Below are 23,063 nucleotides of genomic sequence, written 5' to 3'. Positions count from 1 at the left end.
TTTACCCTTAAAAATCTCCATAGGTGATGTTTAACCACTTGACGACTGCGCTATAGCCAAATGACAGCCAAAACGCAGACCTAAATTTCCAGGAGTCTGTCACTGCATGCACCTTGCAGGGAGCATGCAGAGCATGCTGTGATCACCGAGTCACTGAGACTCGGGTGATCACCGATCCGGTCCCCGGCCCCATGCTGACAGCATGAGGAGAAAAAAAGCCAATCACCAGCTGCAAGGGACATCGATCCCGAAGAGGAAGAGGCAATTATGACTCATCTTTGCACACTAGTACCCCCTTCCAGTGTCACCTGCCTTTGTTACCTGCCAGTGCCCACAGTGCCCACCAGTGCCACCTATCAATGCCCACCAGTGGTGCCAATCAGTGCTGCCTATCAGTGTAACCGATCAGTGCCCATTATTGCCACCCATCAGTGCCCATCACTGCCACCTATCGGTGCCCATCAGTGCTGCCTCATCCTTCAATGAAGGAGAAAAATTACGTGTTTTGAAATTTTATAACAAAATATATATATAAAAAAAATAAAAAATTCTGTGTTTTTACATTTTTTAACAAAAAATAAGAATCACAGAGGTGATAAAATACCACCAAAAGAAAGCTCTATTTGTGGGGAAAAAATAAAAAAAATTTCATATGGATACAGTGTTGTATGACCGCACAATTGTCATTCAAAGTGCGACATCGCTGAAAGCTGAAAATTGGTCTGGACAGGAGGGGGGTTTAAGTGCCCAGTAAGCAAGTGGTTAAAAATGTCTACAGGTTACAAGTTTGGAGTTACAGAGGAGTTCTAGGGCTAAAATTATTGCTCTCACTCTATCACGGTGATAGCTCACATGTGTGGTTTGCGGGTGCGACTTACATATGTGTTCGCTTCGGAATGCGAGCTCGGTGGGACGGTGCAATTGAATTTTGGATGGATCTCTTAAATATGAGATCTGGGGTCAAAAAGACCCCAGCTTTCACATTTACATAAAAATGCAATAAAAAAAAAAATGTAATGTCATTTGAAAAAAAAATTCCCCTTTAAGAGCATTGGAAGTGATGTCAAATGCCACTTCCACCCTCCAATACTATAGAGCTGAGCGGGGGCCATCTTTCCCTCACTCGGCATCCAGGCAGTGAGGGGAAAGGAACTGATCTGCTCTGCCACTACCGACGGCTTTGGTAAGTGGCAAAAATGACCATAGTGTGGCGGGAGTGGCCCTCTCCCACCACCGATAAAAGTGATCCCGCAATAAATCCACCCCTGAGACCATTTTTATCTAAAAGAGGACAGTCCACCGTTTTTTAATGTCAAATTAGCAACGTATAATGATGGCAGTTGGTCCTTAAGTAGTTAAACACAAGATGCCGCTGTATATTGTTTTATATATCTATTATCAATTTTGCACATTTACATTTTTCTTCCATATACAGTGGGTAAAGTAAGTATTGAACACGTTACCATTTTTGCAGGTAAATATATTTCTAAAGGCGCTATTGACATGAAATTTTCACCACATGTCAGTAACAACCCATACAACCCATACATATAAGCAAACCAAAACAAGTAAGTTCAGAAATTAAGTTATGTGCAAAAAAAAGGGATTCACACAGGGAAAAAGTATTGAATACGTGAAGAAAGGGGTGCAAAAAGGCATGGGCAGCCAAGACACCAGCTGAAATCTATCAGTATTTAGAAAGCAATCCTGCCCCTTGTCAGTACAAATTAATATTAGCTGGTTCAATCTCAACTGATGACCTATAAAAAGGTGTCTCATTAACAAAAAACATTTCATGACGGGTAAAATCAAAGAGCTCTCTCAAGAACTTCCCGACCTTATCGTTGCAAAATTTACTGATGGCATTGGTTACAGAAGAATTTCTAAACTTCTGAATGTCCCAGTAAGCACTGTTGAGGCCATAGTTCAGAAGTGGAAAGAACATAATTGCACCATAAACTGGCCACAAACAGGTGCTACTCGCAAGATTTCTGACAGAAGAGTAAATAGAATTATCAGAAGAGTTGTCCAAGAACAAAGGGCCGCTTGTGGAGAGCTTCAGAAAGACCTGGAATTAGCATGTACAATTGTTTCAAAGAAAACAATAAGTAATGCACTCAAACACCATGGCCTGTATGCACAGTCACCACGCAAGACTCTATTGCTGAAGAAAAAGCACAACATTTAGTCAAGCCTGTGAAATACTTGGAGAGTATAGCCTGGTCAGATGATACCAAAATTAAACTCTTCGGATGCCATAATACACACCAATTTTGGAGGTCAAATGTCACTGCACATCACCCCAAAAACACCATACCAACAGTGAAGTTTGGAAATGGTAACCCTCATGGTGGGGGGCTGTTTTTTTAGCATACAGTACTGGCATATCACTGAAGGGAGGATGAATGGAAAAATGGACCTTCTTAAATAAAAATCTGCTGCCATCTTCCAGGATGATGAAGATGAAACGAGGGTGGACATTTCAGCAAGAGAATGATCGCAAACATTAAGCCAAGGAAACTCTTAATTGGTTTCAAAGAAAGAAATTAAAGCTGCTAGAATGACCCAGCCAATCACCTTACATGAATCCAATAGAAAATCTATGGAAAGAACTAACTAGCAGAGTTCATAGAAGAGGTCCACAGAACCTTCAAGATTTGAAGATTGTGCGGAAGAATGGGTCAAAATCACACCTGAGCATGCTTCTCTCTTTTATTTTCAAAGCTTAACTAAACAAGCTGAAGATGGAAGCTGATTGGTTGCCACCCCTGCTACAGATTCTGTCTGCTACTGTTTTGATAAATTCCCCTATTGTTTATGTTCAACAGTATATACATAGTATATAAATCATGAGAAAGCATAATGATACTGTATATATATATATATTGTATTTTGGTAAGTCATGATTGCTGTGATAAGGATATATAATACATTAATTATTGGTATTATTTCATTATATAAATTTTGAATATTTACCCTGATTATTTGTTTTGATGAAGTGGATGTTGGTTCTTGAAATGTGATCACTTTGTCTCCTTCAAAAATAGAAAATGGACTAATTGCGCAATATGCTTGGATTTATGAATATAGAATGAGTTGTTTTTTTTAGTAAAGCACAGCAAACAAATGTACTGACTGTCAAGCTTTATAAAGGTCCAGTGTAGGCTAAACTCAAAAACAGTACCATGCTAATGTTCCAGAAGGTAAGTCTTGTGGCTGGTGACACTGAATGCTCGTGAGGTGGGATAGATGAATCCTCCCTACTGTGCCAAGGTATTTTAACAGTGGGCCTCCTCTGCTGTCAGAACACACTAATCAGCAGCTGCAGCTGATTGGCTGTAGCCGGCTAATCAAGAAATATTTTCAAAAAGCATGTTGTTAGCATAGATTAAACAGCCAATTGCTGTGTGCATTGCTGTATTCACATAAATCCCCATGCAGCTGGGAAAAGAGGGTAGAAGCAGGAGAGCCTCATGCAGATGCCACTTGCCCAGACATGTTTTGCCCACAGGCTTCCTTCTAAGGCCGGGCTGTTTGTTTTCAAACTATTTTATTAATAAAAATTTTTTTTTAGCACAAATATTGATTTGGAATTACATTTTTGTTGTCCCATATAATATAAGCAATAGTTATTGATTCAATTAATGTGATGTGCATACAACAAGATTGACTATAGAATAAAAATATTCTACTTTTATCAAAAGCCATAGCACCTTTAATAGTATGCTTATATTCTTTTACATTGTGTCTGTAAATTCAAATGCATTGATTGAAAATGTGAAATACTGTACAACAATATTCATTTATATTCCAATGGTTTAAATGTTAAGATAATTTGAGGTTGAAATTCTGAACACTAATATAAAAAGGTTACTTTACAACTGTATATTTAGTACTATGAAAGTGGGAAAAAACCTTTTACAGGCGCCTTTATGCTATAAATTTGACAAGCTTTTCTATTTATGATTATTTCCATTAGTGAAAAGGAGCAGAGATCATCACAATAAAAGTATGCAAAGGCCTAAAAGAAATACATATGCACTCCTAGAGTTCAACAGGGAGCAAATCTAATGGATTTTTAAACACACAAAGTGTATTGCTAGTAGCAGCAAAATATGATCTTGATAAAGGCAAAAAATATTCAAAGCTGGACTAATATTTTTATTTAATATTTTAAAGCCCTTCTATGTCTTATTCTCAGGGTAGGGCTTATTTTCGGGGAAAGAGGGTGGGGTTTATTTGGGGGTTAGGGCTTATATTGCAGCCATCACCGACACTCACGCTAGGTCTTATTTTAGGGGAACCAGGGTAGTTAGCAGTCACAGCCAACATTGCATTCCTCCTTTAAAAGCACACGTTGCTTTAAAGGGGCTACTTATAAAGGATTTATGCCAAGAAATTCTTAACCACTTAAGGACCGCCGCAGGGCAATGTACATCGGCAGAATGGCACCGACAGGCACAAGCACATACATGTACGTGCTTGCCTTCCAGCGGGTGGGGGGTCCTATCGGACCCCCTTCCGCTGGCTGCGGCGGTCCGTTTCGCTTCAGGAGCGATCCGGGATGAGGGGATGGCCGTTGGTTTCTGGCCAACCCCGCTCCTGGCGAATGAGAAGCTTCCCCCGCCTGTGTAGTGTAAACACAGGCAGGGAGGAAGTGATGTCATTCTCCTTGGGGTGGTCTTTTTGACCAGACTGCAAGTAGAACACAATAGTAAGTGCACCAACACTACACTGACATGTAGGTACACATAGGCACACAAATCCCCCCCGATCGCCCCCCGATCCCCCTGCCCCCCTCCCAGTCACAGTGTCACTGATTGCAGTAATTATTTATTTACTGATCACTGCATTTAGTGTCAGTTGTGACAGTAAAAACTGTCAGAGCAGTTAGTGTTAGGTCGAGGGTAGCCCCCTACCCCCCATAAAGGTTTGACCCACTGATTGCCCCTAGAGTTAACCCTTTCACCCCCCTTTTGCCAGTGTCACTAAGCGATCATTTTTCTGATCTCTGCATTAGTGTCACTGGTGCCGCTAGGTAGCTAGTTATTTTTTTAGGTTCACCGCCAGGTTTTTATAGCGCTAGGTACCCCCATATACTACCCAATAATGGTTTTAACCCCCTGATTGCCCCTAGTTAACCCTTTCACCCCCTTTTGCCGGTGTCACTAAGCAATCGTTTTTCTGATCCCTGCATTAGTGTCACTGGTGCCGCTAGGTAGCTAGTTATTTTTTTAGGTTCACCGCCAGGTTTTCATAGCGATAGGTACCCCCATATACTACCCAATAATGGTTTTAACCCCCTGATTGCCCCTAGTTAACCCTTTCACCCCCTTTTGCCAGTGCCACTAAGTGATCGTTTTTCTGATCGCTGCATTAGTGTCACTGGTGCCGCTAGGTAGCTAGTTATTTTTTTAGGTTCACCGCCAGGTTTTTATAGCGCTAGGTACCCCCATATACTACCCAATAATGGTTTTAACCCCCTGATTGCCCCTAGTTAACCCTTTCACCCCCTTTTGCCGGTGTCACTAAGCGATCGTTTTTCTGATCCCTGCATTAGTGTCACTGGTGCCGCTAGGTAGCTAGTTATTTTTTTAGGTTCACCGCCAGGTTTTCATAGCGATAGGTACCCCCATATACTACCCAATAATGGTTTTAACCCCCTGATTGCCCCTAGTTAACCCTTTCACCAGCGATCACCGTATAAGTGCCCCTGGTGATGCTGGTTAGCCTTTTATAGCGTAAAAAATAAATATCGCAGAGGCAATCAAATACCATCAAAAGAAAGCTCTATTTGTGGGAAGAAAAGGACGCAAATTTCGTTTGGGTACAACATTGCATGACCGCACAATTACCAGTTAAAGCAGTGCAGTGCGAAATTGTAAAAAGACCTCTGGTCCTTTAGGCTGACAATTGGTCCGGGGCTGAAGTGGTTAATCACTACTGGGCATTTAAACCCCTCTCCTGCCAAGACCAATTTTCAGCTTTCAGTGCTCTCACACTTTGAAAGACAATTACTCAGTCATGCAACAGTGTACCCAAATCATTTTTTGTCGTTTTTTAATACAAACAGAGCTTTCTTTTGGTGGTATTTGATTACCTCTGGGTTTTTTTTATTTTTTGCTCTATAAATGAAAAAAGACTGAAAAGTTTGATAAAAACAAAAAACACATTTTTCTTAATTTCTGTGATACAATTTTGCAAATTAGTAATTTTTCTTCATACATTTTAGCCACAATTTATACTGCTACATATCTTTGGTAAAAAAATAACCCAAATTAGTGGATATTATGTGGTCTATGTGAAAGTTATTAAGTTATTAGGAGTCTATAAGCTATGGTGCAAATGTTAAAAAAATGATCACATCTGATGTACTGGTGGCTACGGATGAGCTTGGTGTTCAAGTCAAACGCATGTTCGACTCAAACCCCCGGCTGTTCACCTGTTCGGTGAATACCGAACGTTATGGGCCGTTCGCGCAAAAATTTGTGTGGCGCTCATGGCCCACAATGCACTGCACCATCACAGTGCATTTCTGGCTGATGATTGGCCAAGCATGCACTGTGACCCCGCATGCTTGGCCAATCACAGAGCTGGCAGTGAGGAGAGACAATTATAGCTCAGGGGTTTAGTACACGCCCATACTATATAAGGCTGCCAGCGCGGTGGCCTTGTGTAGTGTGTTCCGGCGTGCTGGGAGAGAAGGATAAGTAGGGACAGTGTGTTCTTTCTGAGGCATCTGCAGGAGTTAAAGTGGGTGTTGTGTGCCTCCAACACAGTATACACCTGTATCTACCCTTTATTGCTGGTGTTCTCTAATATAGGCATCTGTAGGAGTTAAAGTGGGTGTTGTGTGCCTCCAGCAAAGTATACACCTGTAGCTACCCTTTATTGCTGGTGTTCTCTAATACAGGCATCTGCAGGAGTTAAAGTGGGTGTTGTGTACCTCCAGCACGGTGTACACCTGTAGCTACCCTTTATTTCTGGTGTTCTCTAATACAGGCATCTGCAGGAGTTAAAGTGGGTGTTGTGTGCCTCCAGAACAGTATACACCTGTAGCTACCCTTTATTGCTGGTGTTTTCTAATACAGGCATCTGCAGGAGTTAAAGTTGGCGTTGTGTGCCTCCAGCACAGTATACACCTGAAGATACCCCTTATTGCTGGTGTTCTGTAATACAGGCATCTGCATCAGTTAAAGTGGGTGTTGTGTGCCTCCAGAACAGTATACACCTGTAGCTACCCTTTATCTCTGGTGTTCTCTAATACAGGCATATGCAGGAGTTAAAGTGGGTGTTGTGTGCCAGGAGCACAGTATACAGCTGTAACTACCCTTTATTGCTGGTGTTCTCTAAAACAGGCATCTGCAGCATTTACGGTGGGTGTTGTGTGCCTCCTGCACAGTTTACACTACCCAATTGCTGGTTTTCCCATCTCCTTGCAGGCCATTACTATGTCTGGAAGGCCAACAAGGAGAGGAAGAGTCATGAGCCAATAAAACAGGGCAAGCAGGCTCTGTGTCTAGAGACAACAGTGCTGGACGTGGACGCGGTGCATCGTCATCAGCACGTGACCATGGGACATGCTTGTCCTTATTTTCTGCAGCTGGACGTGTTGAGCTGCATCATGCCAAAGACTTGGTAGAGTGGATGACCAAGCCCTCATCATCCTCCTCACCCTCTCTCACCTAGGCTCAGGGTACTAGCAAAGCAGCTTCTAACGCGTCCTATTCCCTCGTCTCAATGTCATCAGTCACTCCTTCCCTAGACCCACCATGTCCTCCTGAGGAGACCCCGGAACTGTTTGAGCACAGTGTTTGGTACATGCTCCAGGAGGATGCCCAGCGTTTTGAAGGCTCTGATGATGATACCCAGCTAGAGGAAGGCAGTAGTGGGAGCGCAGAGAGAGGGGATGCTCAAGAAGGACAGCAATCTGACAGTCATGTTCCACCAGCTGCAGCATACTGCCAGGTTTGCTCCAGTGATGAAGAGGGGGGGATGATGAGGTCACTGACTCCACATGGGTGCCTGATAGGAGAGAGGAGGAGGAGGAGAAGGCACATCTCCAATTAGCCAGGATGCCCTCCGGGGGCCAGCTTAGGGGCAGCACACCGACTCAATCACACTACAGAGCTCCGCCTGTGCTGGGCGCTGCCCCTGCATGTTATTCCAAAAGTTCTTTGGTGTGGGCCTTTTTTGAGACAAGTGCATCAGATCACACCGCTGCTATTTGCAACATATGTCTCAAGCGTATCTCGCGTGGCCAAAACATCAGCTGCTTGGGCACCACATGCTTGACCTATGACATATGACATATGACATATGTTGACCTGCCATGCAGCTCATTGACAAGCGTACCTTAAAGACCCACACCAAAGAACAAAGCGGACCTCTCCTTGCTCCTCATCAGCTGGGATCTCCAACCCCACTAGACCTTCAGTCCTTTCTGAAACCTGCACTGAGAGGAATGAAGGTGTAGAATTAGGTGTGTCACAGCCAAGTACTTGTGGGTACTCTGCTAGCAGCACACCCACATCCGATTGTAGCAGGCAAATTTCCCTGCCCCAGCTGCTGGACCGTCAAAAGAAGTTTACTCCCAGCCATCCACATGCCCAGCGGTTGAATGCTAGCTTAGCTAAATTGCTAGCACTTCAACTGCTGCCTTTTCAGTTGGTAGACTCAAACCCATTCCGTGAGTGTGCTGTGTGCGGTTCCACAGTGGCATGTCCCCAAACGTGACTTTTTCTCATGGAAGGCAATTCCAGCTCTCTACCAGCATGTGGAAGGCAATGTCCATGCCTCGCTGGACAGGGCGGTCAGCGGTAAGGTGCATATTACCGCTGACTCATGGTCCAGCAGGCATAGACAGGGACGTATCTTTGACAGCCCATTAGGTCACTCTTCTGGCAGCTGGGAAGGATGCAGGACAAGGTGCAGTAGTGTTGGAGGTTGTTCCGCCACCATGCCTCCAAAATGCTACTACTGTTTGTGACACACCTCTCTACTCCATCCCCTCCTCTTCTTCTTCCTCCATGGCCTCTTCCAGTGCTTTGTCCTCGGAACCAGCGGTGCTCCATAGGCGTACAAGGGGCTACGCAAGTACGCAGGCAAAAAGATGCCATGCCGTACTTGCACTGGTTTGTTTGGGGGACAGGAGCCACACTGGGGCAGATATTTTGTCAGTTATGCAGGGGCAGGCCGAGAGGTGGTTGACGCCATGCCAGCTTAAGCCAGGAATTGTGGTTTGTGACAATGGCACCAACCTCCTCTCCACCCACCGACAGGGACAACTGACTCATGTGCCCTGTGTGGCTCACGTCCTTAACCTGGTGGTGCAGTGATTCTTGGGCAGGTACCCAGGCTTACAGGATGTCCTGAGGCAGGCCAGGAAAGTCTGTGTGCATTTCCGCCGATCATTTAATGCTAGTGCTCAGCTAACTGAGCTCCAAAAGGAGTTGAACCTGCCCAAGAACCGCCTTATATGTGACATACCCACCAAGTGGAACTCAACGTTGGCCATGCTGCAGCGGCTGCACACACAGCAGAGGGCCATCAATGAGTACCTGTGTGACTACGGCACCAGGACAGGGTCAGGGGAGCTTGTTTTTATCTCCACGCCAGTGGGGCATGATCTGGGATGCATGCACTGTCCTATCACTATTTGAGGAGGCCACGAGGATGGTGAGCAGTGACAGTGCATACATCAGTGACACTGTACCTCTTGTCCACCTGTTGGAGCATATGCTGCGTGGAATAATGGACAGGGCACTTGAGGCAGAACAGAGGCAGGAAGAGGAGGACTTCCTTACCTCTCAAGGCCCCCTTTATCCAGACAGTGTTCCTGCTGTCCCACCCATCACACAGGAAGAGGAGGAGGAGGATTGTGTCAGCATGGAGGTGGAGCCTGGCACTCAGCATCAGCAGTCTTTTAGGGATGATTTACAGTCCCAAGAAACCCGTGGGCTTCTACGTGGCTGGGAGGAGGTGGCTGCGAATCATGTTGTCCTTAGTGACCCAGAGGACTTTGGACCGAATGCCTCAGCTAACCTACGCTGCATGGCCTCTCTGATCCTGCAAAGCCTGTGGAAGGATCCTCGTATTCTTCAGATCAAGGACAGGGACTATTACTGGTTGGCCACTCTCCTTGATCCACGGTACAAGGGTAAGCTTGCGGATCTTATCTTGCCACCGCAGAGGGAGCAGAGGATGAGACATCTCCGGGAGGCCTTGCAGAAAAGTATATGCAATGCGTTCCCAGAGACTGGGAGGTTCCAAACTCCTGGTCCTGGACAATCTGTTGCTGAGGCTTTGGTCAGTCACAGAAGGAGAGGTGGAGAAGGTGGCCGTCTGACTGATGCGTTCAGACAATTTTTTAATCTGCAGCCCCAAGGTATGATCGGTTCCAGCAACTATCACCAGCGTCTGATTTATATGGTGCAGGAATACCTAGGGGCAAGGTCAGACTTGGACACCTTTCCCACCGAAAATCCTATGGCTTACTGGGTCTTGAGGATGGATCACTGGCCAGAGCTTGCACAGTATGCAATTGAGCTACTGGACTGTCCTGCATCCAGCGTTCTTTCGGAACGCACCTTCAGTGCTGCTGGAGGCTTTATAACCGATCACAGGGTGCCCTTGTCCACCAACTCAGTTGATCGACTGACCTTCATAAAGATGAATCAGTCTTGGATCACCACCAGCTACCAAGCACCTGAAGTTGATGTAACCGAATATTTTTTTTTTATGTCACATCCCTTCAAGACTGCCTATGCTGATGCTGAGTGACTGTCCTGTTATGTTGACTGACTATCCTCTTCCTCCTCAATGATCCTGATGATAGCTTGGAAGACCATTTTTGCCATCAGCCCAATTTATCAGCCCCTATTTAACAGGGGCGTGTAATTGCAGTTTTTGATGCAATGCTTTGCAGCAGGGCTCATTCTTGCACTCCAACTACATTATATGGGAGAGGTTGCAGTGTTGTGGCATCAGCACCAGTGTCTAAGGCCCAATTTTTCAGCCCCCGTTTAACAGGGGCGTGTAATTAAAATTTTTGATGCAATGCTTTGCGGCAGGGCTCATTCCTGCACTCCAACTAGAGTATCTGGGAGATGTTGCAGTGTCGTGGCACCAGCAAGCAGTGCCTAAGGCCCAATTTTTCAGCCCCGGTTTAACAGGGGCATGCAATTACAATTCTTGATATAATATTTCACAGCAGGGCCCGTTGCTGCACCCACCGAGAGTAACTGTGAGGACTTATAGTGTTGTGGTACCAGCACCACCACCACAACCACCAAAGGCCCAATTTTTCTACCACTGTTCAACAATGGCATGTAATTACAATTCTTGATATAATCATTCACAGCAGGGCGCTCCAGCGCCCACCAAGAGTCACTTTGAGGGCTTACAGTGTTGTGGCAACACCAACACCTTAGGCCCCCATTTCTGCAGAGCATATAGGGCAGGCCCCTACTTTCAAACATCCAACTTACAAACGTCTCCTACTTGCAAACAGAAGGAGACAACATGAAGTGAGATGAAAAAAGACAGGCGGCCAAAAAAATATACAGGGGTGATAACCCTTCCCTATGTTTTCCAAAAAGCTTAAAATAGATTTTTTGACTGGAGCTATGCTTTAACCACTTTGCGCCCGCCCTATAGCCGAAATACGGCTGCAGAGTGGACGTTAACTGCCGGGAGGCCGTTCCTGAACGGCCTCCTGTTTACTTCCGCAATGCGTGCTCCCACGAGCGTGCATCGGGGAAGTTCTGTGCTGGCCGTGTCCCTTGGACACATCCAGTCACAGATCGCTGTAAACTGTGCCATCTGTCATCAGTGCCACGTATAAGTGCCATCTGTCATCAGTGCCACATATTAGTGCCATCTGTCTTCAGTGCTACATGTCATCAGTGCCACGTATAAGTGTCATCAGTGCCATGTATCAGTGCCACGTGTCATTGTCCTGGTGCTCCAGGGCCTTCAAAAGTGTAAAAGGTAGTCAACAAGTTAGATGTGTAATTTATGCTCCTAGAACACGTGATGGCGCTCCCTGCATGTTGGGCCTCTCTATGTGGCCAGGCTGTAAAAAAGTCCCACACATGTGGTATTGTAATACTCAGGAGGAGTAGCAGAATTTTTTTGGGGGTGTCATTTGTGGTATACACATGCCACGTGAGAGAAATAATCTATTACAATTACAATTTTGTGGAAAAAAATAAAAAATAAATAAAAAATCTTAATTTTGCAAAAATTGTGGGAAAAATTACAACATCAAAAAGCTCACCATGCCTCTTACTAAATACCTTGGAATGTCTACTTTCCAAAAAGGGGTCATTTGGGGGGTATTTGTACTTTCCTGACTTGTTCGGGTCGCAAGAAGTGAGATAGTCCACCAGTACATCAGATGTGATAAATTTTGTGCGATTCGCACCACAGCTTGTAGACTCTCTAACTTTCTCAAAGACCAAATAATATCCACTAATTTTGGTTATTTTTACCAAAGACATGTAGAAGTATAAATAGTGCCCAAAATTTATGACGAAAAATTAATAATTTGCATAATTTTGTCACAGAAACAAAGAAATATGCTTTTTTTTCAAAATTTACGGTCTTTTTTCATTTATAGCGCAAAAAATAAAAACCCCAGAGGTGATCAAATACCACCAAAAGAAAGCTATATTTGTGGGAAAAAAAGGACAAAAAATTAATTTAGGTACAGTGTTGCATGACTGAATAATTGTCATTCAAAGGGTGAGTGGGGAATATTTCACTTTTTTTCACTTTAATCGTCATTAAAACCAGTGCTCCCGAAAAAACGGCAGTTTAAAAAAAAAAATTGGCATTGGCCCATGTCCCCTGGGGCAGGAGCCGGGTCCCCAAATCCTTTTTTAGGACAATATCTTGCTTATTATCCATTAAAATTAGCTCTTTTTATTTAGAACTTTTGAGTCCCATAGACTTCAACGAGGTTCTAAAGTTCGCATGAATTTTCGGTCCGTTTGAAAGTTCTGGTGCGACCCAAACTGGGGGTGTTCAGCTCATCCCTATTGGTGGCCTGGAGGCCGGCTTTGTGGCATTAACCAGAGTAGAGAAGACTGACTTCGAGAGTCCACGGACTTTCAGAATGTGGGTCTCAGCTGCCAAATCGTCAAATTCAGACTGTGTAAAGCAGGGTGGTAAATTGGACCCTGCAAGAGAGAAAGAACCGACTTTGTTTCCCTTTTGACTCTTCTCAGAACCGTGGCAGAAGTGGATTCGCAGGAAGGCATAAATTAGATTGTACCGATCCCAGGAAATTGTCAGAGCATCCGGCCCCTGAGCAAGTATGTCCTTTGTTCTCGACACAAGCTTGTCCAGCTTCTTGTTGAATCTGGACCCAAACAGATCTACATTTGGAGTACCCCATTTGTGACATATGGTCTGAACTATGTTTGGGTGTAGAGCCCATTCTCCTGGGTGTAATTGCTGATGGCTTAGAAAATCCACTTGAACATTTTCCACTCCTGGGATGAAGACTGCAGAAAGGCAAGGAACATGCCTTTCTGCCCAAGCAAGTATGCAAGTCACCTCTCTTTGTGCATCCAGACTTCTGGTGCCACCTTGGTGATTGATATAAGACATAGCCGTGGCATTGTCAGACTATATTCGAATAGGGTGACCCTGCAAGACCAGTCCATGAGGGCCATGTAAATTGCCCGAATTTCCAGAATATTTAAGGGCAAGAGTCTTTCGGTTGCGGCATGCATACCTCTTCCAGCACTGCTCCCCAGCCTGTCAGGCTGTCATCAATGGAAGTGGAAGAAAGGTCTTGCCTTTTAGAAGATTCTTGGTTTTTAACCACCAATTGAGACCTTTGCATATCACTGGGGATAAGCACATAGGAAGATCCCAGGATTGGGCGTCTTGTTCCAAGCCGCAAGGATGCATCTCTGTAAAGAACTTGAGTGAAACTGGGCAAATGGAATGGCCTTGAAGGCGGCGACCATCTTTTCTAACAGTCTCATACATAGCCGAATTGACTAACTCCTGCTAAACACTAGGCGGACCAGAACCCTTACGGCCTTGGCTTTTGGCTCTGGTAGAAACATCTTGCCTTGAGCGATGTCTATGATCATGCCCAGATATTCCAACCTTGTTGAAGGTTACAAGGAAGACTTTTCTAGGTTTATAATCCAACCTAGGCTTTTCAGGTGTTTTACTGTGTTGAGAACATTGTGGTTCAGGGGCGCTGCTGTCTGCTCTATGAGTAGCAAATCATCTAGATAAGCTATCACGGTTATGCCTTGAGCTCTTAGGTTTGCTAAATGAGGGTCTAGAAACTCGAGGAGCTGTAGAGAGACCAAAAGGAAGGGCCACAAATTGAAATTGGTGCTGATCTACCGCAAACCTTAGATATTTGTGGTGAGCGGGAAAAGTCAACATCTCAATGTCATGTCAATGCATTCTTGATATCTATTGATGCCATAAACTCCCCCCCTTTAAGGGTGGAGACCACAAAAGGTATTGACTGCATTTGGAAGGACTGATTGTGTAGAAATTGATTCAGATCTTTTAGATCCAGAATGGGTCTGACATCCCCATTTGGTTTTGGAACGGTGAAGAGATTCAAGTAAAACCCTGAACTCTGTTCTTTTGGGTCCACTTCCACTATCACCCCCTGGGATAGCAAGTGATCTAAGGCCAGAAGTAGTGGTCTTCGCTTTACTGGATCTTTGGAGACCCTTGACCTTAGGAAGCGAGATGGTTGAGTCTCTTGGAATTCTAGCTTGTAGCCCAGAGATACTGAGGAGACTACCCATCTGTCTTGAATCTCTTCCCACCAGGCTTCTGCAAACTGCAGCAGCCTTCCCCCCACTTGGCCGAGTGGGGGAGCCCCTTCACAAAGAAGCTTTGGGGCTCTGCTTGGTGGGCTTTTGCCCCCAAGTCTTTTTCTGCCCTTGGGTGTGACTTTGGGCCTTTCCTCTAGAGGTAGCTTGTGAAGGCCATCACCACTGCTTAGAGCCTGATGTTCTAGGGAATGCCTGAATGATGGACGTTTATTCTTTTGGATTGGTAAAAGAGCAGATTTACCACCAGTAATTTTTTGGATGAATTTATCCAAGTCATCCCCAAATAAGCATTCCCCTTTAAACAGGAAACCAGTCAAATATTTTTTACATGAAAACTCAGCTGCCCAAAGGGACCTTCACATGTGTACCAACAGGAGAGATAAACGTGATGCTTGTTGGACGGAATCCAAAATTGCATCAATCATAAAGCACAAAACCTGAGGTCTGCATAGTTCTCCACTTCCTCTCTGGGAAGGAGGCTAAGCATTTGCTTAACTTGTTCCTTGAGGAATTGACACTACCCCACAGTTGCGACTGTAGGTTGGACTACAGCGCCAGCCATGGAAAAGGAGGCTTTTAATAAAATTTACAGCTTTTTATCAGTTGGATCCTTAAACACCTGAGCATTATCCAGAGGACAGGTCTGGTTTTTATTCACACAAGAGACAGCCGCATCCACGGATGGGACCTCCCACTTCTTGGTGAAACTTTCCTCCAGAGGATAAAGTATAGAAAACCTTTTAGGAGGAGAAAACTGTTTATCGGGTTGCCCCCAATCCTCATACAACAATTTATCCATTAAGGGATGAGTTGGAGAGGAAAAGGCAGTCTGTGGGATTTTCCTGACCCCGCAGGAAGAGGATGCAGCAGCCTCAGCAGCGGGCTTTCTGAAAGTGGTATGCACCAATTCTGTGTAATCCTGGACATGCTTCTTGAGTGCCTGAGAGGAGGAAACTCTTTCCTCTTCCTCTGATTCATCCGACTGCTCTTGATCCCTATCCCATGATAAGGATCTCTCCTCATTGTCAGAGGAATCATCTGAAAGAGGAATTGCAGCAGAGGGAGAGGATCTACCCCCTTTTTCTGCTATCTTTTAAGGAAGCTGAAATAACATTCTATATTCTTCCTTCAAAACCCTCCAATGTAACCTTAAGGGAGTCTTCTGTGACATACGCTGGGGCTGAAACCTTAGGAGAGGCTGCAAAGCCTGACAGGGGCACCGACTCATCCTGTAAGGCTGGCTCCAGTTTTGCGGCAGATGGTAACCTACAGGCATCTTTAGGACCCCTACATATAGGCAGTGATTTTTTAGTGCCTTTGTTACCTCCCCCTGAGACCCTCTTACGAGGAGACATAGTACTCAGCTACAAAGCAGAGGTACTAGTACAAAGTGCAATCACTGTTGTGCTACAAGTCTCACGATACACATATATGCTTAAACTGCACAACCTGATGCTGAGTAGGTGTCTTAGGATTGCCTGGATCTGATCCCTTAGGATGCTTACTGCCCACAGCTCTGTGTCTATTCGCTTTACATAGCTCTGGCGCTCTGGGCTCTTTAAATTTACCGCTTGGCGCCTGCGCTAACCACACCCCCCCTCTGTTTTGCTGCCTGTATGTAAAAGCATGTGCATGGACAAGCTGGCAGCGGCCACGAACGAGGAGGAGCAAAAGGACCACATTTGGAGCTCCGCGGGACAACCCAGACTACATGGGACCCTTATTCAGGGCCGTTTTTAAGGCAGGGCAAAAAGGGCAGCTGCCCTGGGCCCTGTCATTGTTGTGGGGCCCAAAGCACCTGCCTCTAACTTGCCAACTAACTCCCAGTTTAAATTTCCTTGTCTCTGGCTATGTCCTGATAACTCAGTGTGAAGTGCTGCTAATAATGCTGCCCAGCTCTGCCCTATTGTTGTGTACAGATGACTCACCTGCATACCTTGTATTTACATGTAAATAACCAGCATTCATATGTAAATAGCAGCAGCATTCATATATAAATAGCAGCAGCATTCATATGTAAATAGCTGCATAGATATGTAAATAAAGGTGGCATCCACATGTATAGCATGACCCCTGGAGTGAGGAGATGATGTGCTGTAACCTCTAGCAACAAATCAGTGAGCTGTAATGCGTGCTGTAACCTCTAGCAACCAGTCAGTGAGCGGTAATGATACACTGTAATTTCTGGCAACCAATCGCAATAGCTGCCTGATCTGATTCAGTAAACTGATTTTGAGTCTAGCTATTATTTATTGCACGTCTCAGAGCAGGTGGAGAGCAAAACTGCATGGGGGGGGGGGGGGTTCAAAAAAAGTTTTGCCCAGGGTCCAATCAATATTAAAGATGGCCCTGCCCTTATTTATAAAGATCTGTGGCAGAGCCTGCAGCAGAGGATGTGAGCGGCCTGGAGACTGGCTTCACTGAGCGTGTATCCTGGAAAGAGATGTAAGTATACACCAGGTTGCTCTTTACTAATTTTACTAGTGGCAGAAGCAAGTTAAGACATGCAACTACTCTTGTGAAGAAATCCATAATATGCAATATATATATATATAGGATTAATTTCTCTTACCTGTCCCTGTCGCAGGAACTGCTGAAAACAGACAGTTTCCGATCTTCACCCATCACAACGGGTAGCATTGTGCCAACCTTCAGGGTTTTTTGGGTTCCTTCTCAAAAGGAACCTCTTACCTGGACCTGTAAAAGACTCTGTCAGAACTTTCGTGCCACTGTTTTAATAGTACACCAAGTCTGGTTTTCCCAGAGCCAAGTCTTCCATAGGAGAGGACTTACAGGCAAAACCATGTTTCTTCGGATGATGAGGCCTGGGTATCATATGATCTTGGGAATCAAATATTGGCCCAAGATATGGATCTGGTTAGTATAGCTCTTAGACCCCTGCAGGGACCCGCATAGAGCTTTCTTCATAGCACATGTTTTCGGTGACCAACCACCGTAGACACTGGCAAAAAAACTGAGGTACCTCCCATATGGGAGGGGTTATATAGGGGAGGATGTCAGTGTCCAAGTGCCCAATCACTGAAGGTGCCCGTGATGCATGATCAAGAAAAAAATTAAAATATATATATATATATATATTTTTTTTTTTCTAGCAGAGACCCTATATACTAAAATGGCAATATTTTACGTTTCACTGTATTTGGGCAATGGTTTTTCAAACGCAGTTTTTCAGGAAAAAATACACTTTAATGAATAAAAAAGAACAAAAAAACAATAAAGTTAGCCCAAATTGTTGGTGTAATGTGAAATATGATGTTACGCTAAGTAAATAGATCGCTAAAATGTCATGCTTTAAAATTGTGAATGCTTGTGGAATGGATCTCATGGCTATCCACTTTTATAAATGTAAATAAAGATACCGGGTTTAAGGCAGCTAACAGCTAGCAGGTTATGTCAGCTAACTGCTGCCATAACCCTGGTATTTGATGTAAAATTACTGTATGTGAATATACTCCAATCACTGTAGGAGTATTTACATAAACAGAACTAAGGATTTTTGGACAAAAGAAGTAGTTCTGCAGTATACCTTCATTAATAGAGTTACATAATATTTACAAATGACACACTAAATGGTATTTACAACACAATGTACAGTATAAGCACAGTATGTTACATGATATTTACAAATTAGAAAGAAAAACACATTTACAAAACAACATACAGTTTACCTCTGAGCTTCAGGGCTGTTTTTTTGTGTTCCAGGATAAAGAGAAAAGCACAGCTTGGTAGTAATTAATTATGCCCCTCTCTCCAGTGGTTGAAATAATGAACCATAATGCAGACCATACAGTAATCCTTTTTTTTTTCTTTCACCCAGCGGCTTCAGTGAAAAAAATTCTGATTCCTCCATCCACACTTTTGATGTGGATGGTGGAATCACTCCTGCTGTGCTATTGTGTTCTGCCTTTCCCTACATCAGAATACATTGATAAGTCTTTCTGGCTATAGCCGACACACTGGTCGTTCAGGAAAAACCCTACAGTCTGATTTAACAGAATATCCACAAGGGCCTGGAATGGATTGGGGGGGGGGGGGGCACACTTTTGCCCCTTTCCTGCCCAGACCAATTTTCAACTTTCAGTGCTCTCACACTTTGAACGACAAGTACACAGTCATGCAACACTGAACTCAAATAAAATGTTTGTTATTTACAAATACAAATAAGCACCACACTTTTCACATATTTATTTGTAAAAGAAAATTAAAATCATTTATCATTTTCATTCCACTTCACAATTATGTGCCACTTTGTGTTGGTCTATCACATAAAATCAGAAAATCCCAATAAAATACATTAACATTTTTGATAGTGACATGACAAAATGTGTAAAATGTCAACGGTTTGTAAATACTGTTTCAAGGCACTGTAACATAGAAAAATGACAGCAGGAAAAGACTGACTAGTCCATCGAGTCTGCCCATTTTTTTTTTATGAATGCCCAATACCCTAACATTACACAAAACAATGGATAATCCATTATTCCTCCAATGAGTCAAGGTAATAGGAAGATCTGTGTCCTTTACTGCATGTTTATACAATCCAAAAGGGCATGATTAGTCCCACAAAAAGAAGCATATGGTGGGATTAGCAGAAATGCAAGAAAAAGGAAGGGTTTATGGATGCACACTATTGATTGACTAGTGCATGAAACACAGCAGAATATGCAAGCAGCACAACAGTTCCTAACAGGAATACTCAGTAACCTGGCATAGAGCAAAACATCAAGCCAGGTCACTGAAAGTTAACTTGAGGGCTCATAGCAAATATACCAAAATAGGGTCCATAAACACACAATGAATCAGTCTATTAGTGTAAAGTTATAAGAAGGAGCAACTCAAAAATCATTCCCAGGGAGCCAGCCAACAGGTCAAAATATACACCTCTGATGATAACCTCTTCCTAGCCAGTGTCATTAGAACACTCATAGTGCATATTTTTAGCACTGTAACAATGTCATTGGTCTCCAAACAAAGTGTCCAAAGTGTCAGTTAGATGTCCGATTTGTCCGCTACAATATCACAGTCACACTATAGGTCGCTGATCGCCACCGCTTGTAGAAAAAAAGAGAAAAATTCCATAAATATATCCCATAGTTTGTGGCACTATACCATTTGTGCAAACCAATCAATATATACGCTTATTGGGATTTTTTTTACCAAAAATATGTAACAGAATACATATTGGTCTAAATTGATGAAGAAATTAGATTGTTTACATTTTTTTATTGGATGTGTTTTAGAGCAGAAAGGAAAAAAAAATCAAAATTGTTGGTCGTTTTTTGTTTATAGCTCACAAAATAAAAACTGCGGAGGTGGTCAAATACCACCAAAAGAAAGGACATACATTTTATTTTGGTACAGTATTGCACGACCACGCAATTGTCAGTTAAATTAATGCAGTGCCGCATCAAAAAACTGGTCAGGAAGAGAGGTAAATCTTCCAGAGGTGAAGAGTTTAAACTAGCACTAGGGAGGAGAGCTATATAGCACACTTGCTGAATCATGAATGTTCATTCCAATATTACTTTAGCATGCTGATCTTGGGAGGAGGATTCATTATTGTCCAGCCATGTAGAAGCATCAGCAGCAGCCTAAAAGAAATCATGCCTGCAGTTTAGTGGGCTAAAGTATCACATCAGGTAATTAAAGGCATTGCAAAACAGATCCCTGAATGGCAGGGAAAGTCATTTTTGCTGGACAAATGAAGCACAAATGTTCCTGTCCATTAAATTTGCTTTATAAATGGTTGGATAATGCCCACGGAGTTTTGGGCAACAGTTTGGTTAATTTCAGGCAAATTGGACATACACATGTTTATATGTAAAAAGGACCTTAAGAATCGTAACCTAGCCATGGGCACCTCTATGTGACACACTTAACACGTTTGGAAATTTGTCTAAATATTTTGTATTCACTATCGACATTTTGTGGGAATTTGAGTCTATTCTTGTAAAAAATATATGGGAAAAACAAAATGTTAATTTATTGGCCACAGATATTTCCGAGTAAGAGACTGCAGAGAACACTGATGCCAGCTATGTCAATATTGCTTCTTTTTAGCAACTAGAATCAATTTACAGATGTGTAATACCTCTAGAGAAAGTTGGGTTATTTGTGATCCAATGCTATAGGACTGAAAACAAAAAAAAATTTAGTACATAGGCAAAATTAAATAAACACCTATTTCTGCATTTAGGGAGTGTGTGACCTCTGTGAATATGTGTGGGCCTGGTCCTAAAGTTACACTAAAGGCAACACTTTTTTTGTTTTGGATAAAGTAAGGGAGGGTTATAACCCTTGTCAGTTTTTTTTTCTTGGCATCTGTGTCCAATGGAGGAGATTTTCTTTCACTTCCTGTCATGTAGCCAAAATGATAAATCCTTTCAAAGTGAAGGAATACCTGGTTGTCACAATGGTCACCAGAACTAGTGTCCCCATTTGAACATTTCTCCTCTATTTCTGTTCTGACGTCAACCCAAAATGTAGGATTTTATTTTTTACTTTAACTTTTTATGATAACAGTAAACAGGACAAAGAGAGAAGGGGAATCTCCCTGATGGGGGCACTGGCAACAATACAACATGATAGGGGATCTAATCCTTCTCTACTCTAAAACAAAAAAAAAAGTTTGCCTTTAGTGACACTTACAGGCTAGTTGCTGATGGCTGGCTGATATAATTTTCTGTTAATAACCATGCAGATTGGGGCATCCACAAAGTAAATATATTAACATACCCTCTTCCCTACAGCATCTTGGACATATTGGGTTTGTTATCCAGCTATAGCTATGGAGTTTTTAAGAGGTATAATAAATGCAATGTGAGTGTTAGATTGGGACACTTTAGAAATTCAATTTGGGACTTCACACAGTCCTCTGTCAAATGTGAAACGTCCTCCTCCCATCCAACTTTATCATTGGGGAGGGGGATGTTGTTAATAGCTACTGCATTATGATGATGAAAGATGTTATTTAAAATTATGCTTTAGTGTTTGTGTACTATTGGTTAGTATAGTAAGACCGGTGTTCTAGTATGAGTCCAGTGGTCAGTGCAGTGACATTTTGTTAACTAATAAAAAACTTTAAGACTTTATTGACATTGTATAGAAACAAACAATAAGACTTCCATATGCATTCCCTGAATGGTGTGTTATTTATTGAAAACAGTCACAAAATAATACAAATAAGAATCATTTTTTTTTTACTGCTTTGTTGTGGTAAAACAGACTAGTAATTGAATGTTTTTTTTTTTTTTTTTTTTTTAGCTTGTGAACAACTATCTCTTGGAGTGGCTGCAATATTTGGACCTTCCCACAGTTCTTCAGCAAATGCAGTGCAGTCTATATGCAATGCACTTGGAGTTCCACACATTCAGACTCGATGGAAGCATCAGGTTTCTGATAACAAGGATTCTTTCTATGTCAGCTTGTACCCAGACTTTTCATCACTTAGTCGAGCAATTCTTGATTTGGTGCAGTTTTTCAAATGGAAGACAGTGACTATTGCTTATGATGACAGCACTGGTAAGAATTACTTCTTATAAACAGACTAAGAGTGTTCAATGGAAGTGATAAATAGATTTGCTACAATGAATAGCTTTAGCAAGCTAGTCTTTAACCATGTCATTTTCTTTTAACCTAGCTTCATTTTAAAGATCTAAAACTGTCTGAAGAAACTATTGATTTAGTTAGATCACTCTTTTGACCTTCTGTCTGAGTAAACAACACAGCATTTTCCTCTCTGACCTTCCTAAATGTTAATCGAACCCAATCCAAACCACTGGGGACCCAAGACACCACTATTTTTAACATGCTGCCTCTTTTTATTATAAAGTGTTTGAATGTAATAAGACATGTATTAAATAACGAATATGTTATTTCATTTTGTTTGATGAACTGGAATAGGTGTACTGTCACTAAAAGTTCTTAATTATATTAATTATATTAATTAATTATTGAACACATCAATAACTGAAAGGGACAAGTTACTAAATTAGTAAATTGTTTAACACATGCTATGATACATATTAAAGCCCATCTCCATGCCAAACCTATTTTGAACCTTATTCCTCCTCTCACTCATCTAGAGCAGGCCCCTCTTTTTTGTATTCTTTAATTGTGTTGCTGTAAAACCTTCTTCAAAGATCAAGTGACACCATTAAGCAGCTTTGCCCTACTTCAGGATCTTCTTACTTAAGAGGTGTGGGGAGCAGGAGTCTG

General features: G+C 42.8%; 1 protein-coding gene across 2 annotated transcripts in view; it reads left to right on the top strand.

Moving 5' to 3' along the window:
* GRIK2 (glutamate ionotropic receptor kainate type subunit 2) overlaps nucleotides 1–23,063 on the top strand; it is a 984,426-nt gene that overhangs the window by 328,797 nt on the left and 632,566 nt on the right. For both annotated transcript variants that reach the window (XM_077487191.1, XM_077487190.1), the window contains one exon: nucleotides 22,110–22,367. In XM_077487191.1, the coding sequence (XP_077343317.1) occupies nucleotides 22,110–22,367 (258 nt within the window). The remainder of the gene's footprint in view (nucleotides 1–22,109; nucleotides 22,368–23,063) is intronic.

This window comes from Lithobates pipiens, unplaced genomic scaffold (assembly GCF_037356315.1).
Source record: "Lithobates pipiens isolate NorthernLeopardFrog02 unplaced genomic scaffold, aLitPip1_a1.2 Scaffold_18, whole genome shotgun sequence".
Lineage (NCBI taxonomy): Eukaryota > Metazoa > Chordata > Amphibia > Anura > Ranidae > Lithobates > Lithobates pipiens.
This window is presented reverse-complemented; position numbering and strand designations above follow the sequence as displayed.